Source organism: Oryctolagus cuniculus, chromosome 16 (genome assembly GCF_964237555.1).
Source record: "Oryctolagus cuniculus chromosome 16, mOryCun1.1, whole genome shotgun sequence".
In the NCBI taxonomy this organism is placed as follows: Eukaryota; Metazoa; Chordata; class Mammalia; order Lagomorpha; family Leporidae; genus Oryctolagus; species Oryctolagus cuniculus.
The window spans coordinates 69,057,953-69,065,563 of record NC_091447.1 but is presented as its reverse complement, the minus strand read 5'-3'; the positions used below and the strand labels follow the sequence as shown (position 1 = coordinate 69,065,563).

The following is a 7,611-nucleotide window of genomic DNA, read 5'->3' as shown; positions in this document are numbered from 1 at the left end:
TTTTGACAGGCAGAGTGGACAGTGAGAGAGAGAGACGGAGAGAAAGGTCTTCCCTTTGCCGTTGGTTCACCCTCCAATGGCCGCCGCGGCCGGCGCGCTGCGGCCAGCGCACCGCGCTGATCCGATGGCAGGAGCCAGGAGCCAGGTGCTTTTCCTGGTCTCCCATGGGGTGCAGGGCCCAAGCACCTGGGCCATCCTCCACTGCACTCCCTGGCCACAGCAGAGGGCTGGCCTGGAAGAGGGGCAACCGGGACAGAATCCGGCGCCCCGACCGGGACTAGAACCCGGTGTGCCGGCGCCGCTAAGTGGAGGATTAGCCTAGTGAGCCGCGGCGCCGGCTGGATTTAGGCTCATTCTAAAGTCTTAGCCAAGTGACACCTTCCCATAAAGGAGGCATTTTTCCCATGAGATTTCCCAAGGCTCTCTTCATGTCCTGATTTCTCAGGCTGTAGATGAAGGGGTTCAGCATTGGAGGCACCACTGTGTACATTACTGAGGCGGCCGCGGTCTTGCTAGAAGCATCGGTCAGGGCAGAACTAATGTACACCCCGAAAGCCGTCCCGTAGAACAGGGACACCACTGAGAGGTGAGACCCACATGTGGAGAATGCTTTATGCCTGCCCCCTGAAGATGGCACCCTCAGGATGGAGGAGACTATGTGAACGTAGGAGAAAATAATCCCCAGGAGAGGAACCCCTCCCAACAGGCTCGTGACTGAGTAGACCAGGAGGTTATTGAGGAGGGTGTCGGAACATGCCAGCCTGAGGAGCTGGTCAAGTTCACAGAAGAAGTGGGGGATCTCCCAGTCTAGGCAGAAAGACAGTCTCAACGCCATCAGGCTGTGCAGGAGGGCGTCCGCAGTGCTAAGGGACAAGGCGAGGAGAATCAACAGAGCACATAGGTGAGGGCGCATGATGGCCGTGTACCTGAGCGGGTGGCAGATGGCCACATAGCGGTCGTAAGCCATGGCGGCCAGGAGAAAGTTTTCCAGTCCAGCAAACAGGAGGACGAAGAAAGCCTGAGAGAGGCAGCCTGCGTAGCTGATGGCTTTGCTGTGCCTCTGAATGTTCACCAGCATCTTGGGGACCGTGGTGGTGCTGAAACAGATGTCAATGGAGGACAGGTTGCAGAGGAAGAAGTACATGGGGGAGTGGAGGTGGAAGTCTGAGCTGATGGCCAGGATGATGAGCAGGTTCCCGAGCACCGTGACCAGGTACATGGACAGGAACAGCACAAACAGGAGGGGCTGCAGGCCTGGGTCCTCTGAGAGCCCCAGGAGGAGGAATTCTGGGACCCCTGACTGGTTTTCTGAGTCCATGTTGTTGAAGAGTCTGATGGAAAAAAATAGCAGGGGATGCAACAGATGACAGATGTCCAAAGATCTTATTTTTTTTCCTTTAAGATTTATTTATTTAAAAGGCAGGGGGACACAGAGGGAGAGACACACACACTCGAAAGAGAAAGAGGGAAAGAGAGAAAGAGAGAGAGAAATGAATGAATGAATGAATGAATGAATCTTCCATCCCTGGTTCACTCCCCAAATGGCTACAATGGTTAGGGCAGGGCCAGGTCAAAGCCATGAGACAAGAATTCTCTCCTGATCTCCCACAGTGGTGGAAGGGGCCCAAGCACTTGGCCATCATCTGCTGTTTTCCCAGGCTTATAAGCTGGGAGCTGTATCAGAAATGAAGCAGGCAGGACTCCAACTGGTGCTCATATTGAATTTTGGTATCGCAGCCAGTGGCTTAACTTGCTCTGCCACAATTGTGGTCCCAAGAACCCCTTGTTTTAGAGAATTCACATCCATTGAGTACATACTTGCTAATCTTTTCTATTTCTCTCCCAATCTCTCAACCTCCTTTCTTGATTCCTCTCACTCTCCTACGCTACCTGATCATCCAGTTTTTTTTTTTTTTTGAGATTTATTCATTTGAAAAGCAGAGTTACAGAGAGGCAGTGGCAGAGATAGAGATAAATAGATAGATATAGAGAGGTCTTCCATCCACTGGTTCACTCCCCAAATGGCCGCAATGGCTACAGCTGGGCTTATCTGAAGCCATGAGCTAGGAGTTTCCTCCAGGTCTCCCATGGAGGTATAGGAGCCTAAGGACTTGGGCCTCTTCCACTGCTTTCTCAGGCCATAGCAGAGAGCTGGATCGAAAGTAGAGCAGCTGGGACTCGAAACGGCGCCCATCTGGTTTTGATTTACTGAATGCTTACTCTTTTCCTACATTGTAGAAACTGGTAGGAATGAAATAGGAAATAATATGAGGATATGTCAAACATTCTTGGAAAATGAAATTAAAAGATACGTTTAGTTTGATGCATACATTTTTAAAATCCATCCACAGTTTTTTCATAATAAGAACTTTTGGAAGACCCCTTATATGCATAAATTTCCAGGTTTTTTTTTTTTTTTTTTGCACCAAAATAAACTTGTCATTTAATTCCATTTTCCACAAATGTTTTAAGTACTCTCGTATACTTTTTCCCTGGTCTAATGAATTAGGAAAATTGTTAGAGAATTCTAGACTTAAACAAGAATAAATTGCTGTTGGGGATGGAAAAAGACCTTAGACTTTCAGGTCATAGAAAGATAGGAACAGAGGGGCCGGTGCTGTGGCATAGCAGGTAAAGCCGCTGCTTGCAGTGCCAGCATACCATATGGGCACTGGTTCAAATCCCAGCTGCTCTACTTCTGATCCAGCTCTCAACTATGGCCTGGGAAAGCAGTAGAAGATGACACAAGTCCTTGGGACCCTGCATCCGTGTCGGAAACCCACAAGAATCTCCTGGCTCCTGGCTTTGGATTGGTGTAGCTCTGACCATTGAGGATAATTGGGGAGTGAACCAGCGGATGGAAGACCTCTCTCTCTCTCTCTCTCTGTCTCACCTTCTCTATGTAACTCTGACTTTCAAATAAATTAATTAATTTAAAAAAAGATATGAGCAGAATAAAATCTGTATGGGAATTCTTGCATAAGCAAGCTCATGAACATAACAGACAACTAGGCAGGTAGGTGGATACCTTGAAGGTGACCTAGTTCTGCTCATCTTCAGCAGGTCCTCACCTCACAGCTGCCTGAAGTGCACCCAGAGACACAGACCTGTTGCTTCTTACAAATCATAGCCTAGAAACGCCAGCTCACCTGGGTGCCATCACTAAGGGATGATGTTCAGTTCCTCCGTGGGTGTGCAGGAGCAGAAAGGAAGCCCTGTGCTCAGGAAGCAGAGAGAAGTTGTGCAGGGCAAGCTGCTATGCAGAAACCGCCGTGGTGCTGGCGCTGAGCTCTGTGTGCTGGGTGCTGACTTGGGCAAGGCTGTTGAACGGGCAGTCACAGGTAGACTCTGCAACCTCTGGGGCCCTTGGGGCTTCAATATCCAGAGCTCCTCATTAAGCAAACTCTTGTACTCTCATGCGAATACAGGGCAGCACGAATCCTTAAGGAGCAAGCCCAAGAGGTGAAGACCTTTGTTCTGGATGGCTTATCCTGATGGGCCAAGCAGATGTTGTCCTCATCCCTCTGCCTTGCTTGGCTCATATCCAGCTCAGGGACTGAGCAGATCTAACCACACCTTCCCTCTGCCACTGGATTCTAGTCTTCCCTATTGGTTTGCTTCAGGGCAATCTGTTCATTCATTCATTCATTTGAAAGGCAGAGCATCAGAGAGGAAGGCAGAGATAGACAGAGACAGAGAGTTCCATCCACTAGTTCGTTCCCCAAATGCCTGCAATAGCCAGGGCTGGGCCAAGCCAAAGCAGAGAACCAGGAACTCCATCCTGGTCTCCCACATCGCTTGGACCATCATCCACTGCCTTCCCAGGTACATTCACAGGAACCTGAACCACAAGCAGAGCAGCCAGAACTTGAACCAGCAACTGGCTATGGAATGCCAGCATCACAAGGGGCAGCTCTACCCACTGTACAACCAGGCCAACCCAAGAACAACTCATTTCTAGCAACAATGTCAGAGAAACTGACAGCACATTCAAATTCATAAAAGCAATTTCCTTATATAGATCATTCTGCATGCTTCCTGTATAAATATATGTGAGGATAAAATGACTGTATGCTAAACATGCCAGCAACAGAGAGCTACTTCTTTGTAGCTCATGGAATGTTGATTCTGCTTGTATGTGCTATAATCAATGGTTACTACCATGTTCTGAGTGATCACATGTACAAAGTGATTTCTGTTATTGTTAACTTTTATTGAGATACAAATAACATACAATAAATTGCATACATGTAAACTCTGGAGTTTTATACATTTTGACACATAAAATAGAAATCATCACCAAAATCAGATATGAGCATAACCATCACTTGTAAAATTTTTCTTTTTCTCTTAAAGATTTATTTATGCATTTATTTGAAAGGTAGAGTGACAGAGAGGAAAAGAGAGCTCTCCTGTCCAATGGTAACAAAGGAAGAACTGGGTACCCACCAGTCAACATCATCAAGTTCACACCTCCACCACTCTCATTCCTTGGGAATCAGTGCAAACAATACTACATGTTTACTCCAAGACACATGTTTGTAGGATCTTGTTTCTCTTCTTTCTCCAAGGGAACAACTACACTGACTCAAGGCACATGGTCCTCCTGCAATTTTTATTGTGCTTAGTATTATTCGTCCATAAGTCATTGCATTCTTTTTCTTTTTTAAAAAAAGATTTATTTATTTGAAAGGCAGAGTTACAGAGACAGAGATCTTCCATCTGTTCGATCACTCCCCAAATGGTTACTGAAGCCAGGAGTCTGGAACTCCATCTAGGTCTCCCACATGGGTACAGGGACCCAAGCTCTTGGGCCGCCTTCCACTGCTTTCCCAGGTGCTTCAGCGGGGACCTGGATGGGAAGTGGAGCAGTAGAGACTTGAACTAGAGCTCATAAGGGATGCTGGCTTTGCAGGTGGTGGCTTTCCTGCTGTACCACATTGCCAGCCCCTGTTTTTTATTCTGAAAATCTCTATATAAACAGCATCATATTGTGCCTGTCACTTTACTTTGATTTCCTAATCTATATTTTTGTTACAGTTGGTGCTTTCAGTTTTATCTCATTAATTTAAAGTGCTTTTTTTTTTTAAGATTTATTTGACAGGCAGAGTTACTGAGAGAGAGAGGTCTTCTGTCCACTGGCTCACTCCCCAAAAGGCCACAACAGCTAGGGCTGGGCCAGACTAAAGCCAGTAGCCAAGAGCTTCATCTGGGTCTCCCTTGTGGGTGCAGGGGCCCAAGAACTTGAGCCATCCTCTGCTGTTTTCTCAGGTGCATTAGCAGGAAGCTGGATCAGAAGTGGAGCAGTCAGGACCTGAACCAGCACTCTGATACAGGATGCCAGCATTGCAGGTGGTGGCTTAACCCACTGTGTCACAATGCTAGCCCTTATTCCTGTCTTACTGTGTGCATGTGTATGTGCATGTGTGTGTGTGTGTAATTAAAACTGGACCCTCTATCTCAGGCTTCTTATCCATGCCCTGAGAAAAGAAATTGAATGTAGAGAATGGAAATCATTTTTCAGACGTAACAGATATACAACAAGAAAAGCAAGGCAAGTTTTAAGCCGAAGCTGGAATGCTCTTAGCAGTCTTCCAGTCACCATAGAAGAATGTCCTGGGGGAGGAATCAGAATTCGTGGTCCTTTGGCTGCCTCTGTGCCACCCACCTCTGAAGGAAATGATGATTCACAGAAGGGCAGGCCACCGCTGGGTGAGGCTCCTCAAGGCTGCCTTCATGTCCTCATTCCTCAGGCTGTAGACAAAGGGGTTCACCATTTGAGGGACCACAGAGTACATCACTGAGGCTACTGCACTCTTCCCGGGGGAGTCGGTCACCGCAGAACTGATGTACACCCCCAAGCCCGTTCCATAGAACAAGGAGACTACCGACAGGTGCGCCCCACAGGTGGAGAAGGCTTTGTGCCTTCCTCTCACGGATGGCATTCTCCAGACCAAGGAGACTATCTGAGTGTAGGAGAAGATGATCCCGGCGAGAGGCACGCCACCAAACACGCAAGCTGCGACGTAGACCAGGAGGTTGTTGACGAAGGGGTCAGAGCAGGCGAGCTCGATGACCTGGGCAAGTTCGCAGAAGAAGAGCGGGATTTCCAGGTGTGTGCAGAAGGCCAGCCGCAGCGCCATCAGACCGAGCAGGAGGGAATTGGCGAGGCTGACACACAGCGAGAGCAGAAGGAGCTGGACACACAGGCGGGGGTTCATGACCAGCGTGTAGCTCAGCGGCTGACAGATGGCCACGTAGCGGTCATAGGCCATGGCTGCGAGGAGACAATTTTCCAGGCCGGCAAAAAGCAAGACAACACAGGCCTGAGTGAGGCAGCTCGCGTATGTGATGCTGCGGTCCCGCGTCTGCAGGTTCACCAGCATCTTGGGGATGGTGGTGGTGCCAAAACAGATATCAGTGAAAGAGAGGCTGCAGAGGAAGAAGTACATGGGCGTGTGGAGGCGGGCGTCGGAGCTGATGGCCAGGATGATGAGCAGGTTTCCCAGGACAGTGACCAGGTAGATGGACAGGAACAGGCAGAAGAGGAGGGGCTGTAGGGCTGGGTCATCTGTGAGCCCCAGGAGAAGGAATTCAGAAACAGCTGTCTGGTTTGCAGTTCCCATGTTGTGGATGAATCTGATGGAAATGATGGAGTGAATAGACAATAAAGTATACAGACCAGCAGCAGCATTACCTGGGGACAGTACAGAAGTGGAAATTCTTGGGGCAGGCATTTGCTAAATGACCCCTTGGGATGCCTGTGTCCCATGTAGGAGTGCCTGGCTTCTTTCCCAGCTCCTCTGCTCCCAGTCAGCTTCCTGCTGATGCAGACCCTGGCAGGCAGCAGGTGATGGCTCAAGTACATGGGTCCCTGCCATCCACTTGGGAGACCTGGTTGGATTTCCAGGCTCCTGGCTTCATCCTGTGTCCATGACACATTGTTCTAATGATGACTGTTAGTTTTCTAGCCAGATTCAGTAAGCTATTTTCTCATCTCTAGTTCTGACTCTGTTAAAATTATTTCAAGTTACGGGATGATTCCATGAACTGACTCTTAGATTTAAGGTTTTATTTCCAATGTTGGAGATGACCAAAAAGACATGGATTTTGTATTCTGTTGAAGTAATCTCTTGTGTTCTCTGCTGTCTCCATTAAGTTCTGATTGTTTAAGAACAGCTGAGTTTTAAAAAACTTATGGTTTGTTTAAATATAAACTTAATTAAAGCATTTGGGTGATCACTGTATAACAATGACACCACTTGGGCACTCACATTCCATGTCAGGGTCCCTGAGTTCAAATCTTGGCTCTGCTTCTGGTTGCAGTCCCTACTAATGCACCTGGGAAAGCAGCAGATGATGGCCCAAGTCCCTGGGCCCCTGCCACCCATGTGAGAGATGCGGATGGAGTTCTTGGCTCCTGGCTTCAGCCTGGCCCAGACCTGACTGTTGCAGGTATGTGAGGTGTGAAGCAGTGGATACAAGATCTCTTTCTCTCTGTCTTTCCCTCTCTCTCTATTGTTCTGCCTTTCAGGCAAATAAATAAATAATAGATTTTTTTCTGTGTTTTTTTTTACATTTTTTACTTAATTTTACTTTTTAGAGATTTAG

At 48.0% G+C, this 7,611-nt stretch overlaps 2 protein-coding genes across 2 annotated transcripts; both read right to left on the bottom strand.

Moving 5' to 3' along the window:
* Window positions 1-355: 355 nt before the first annotated feature.
* On the bottom strand, window positions 356-1,327 carry LOC100352216 (olfactory receptor 7G3-like). The gene has a single exon (XM_002722917.4). The coding sequence runs from the start codon at window positions 1,316-1,318 to the stop codon at window positions 356-358; it is 963 nt and encodes a 320-aa protein (XP_002722963.3). The 5' UTR covers window positions 1,319-1,327.
* A 4,360-nt stretch (window positions 1,328-5,687) lies between these two features.
* LOC100351965 (olfactory receptor 7G2-like) lies at window positions 5,688-6,718 on the bottom strand. The gene has a single exon (XM_008250875.3). The coding sequence runs from the start codon at window positions 6,624-6,626 to the stop codon at window positions 5,688-5,690; it is 939 nt and encodes a 312-aa protein (XP_008249097.2). The 5' UTR covers window positions 6,627-6,718.
* Between the last annotated feature and the right edge of the window lie 893 nt (window positions 6,719-7,611).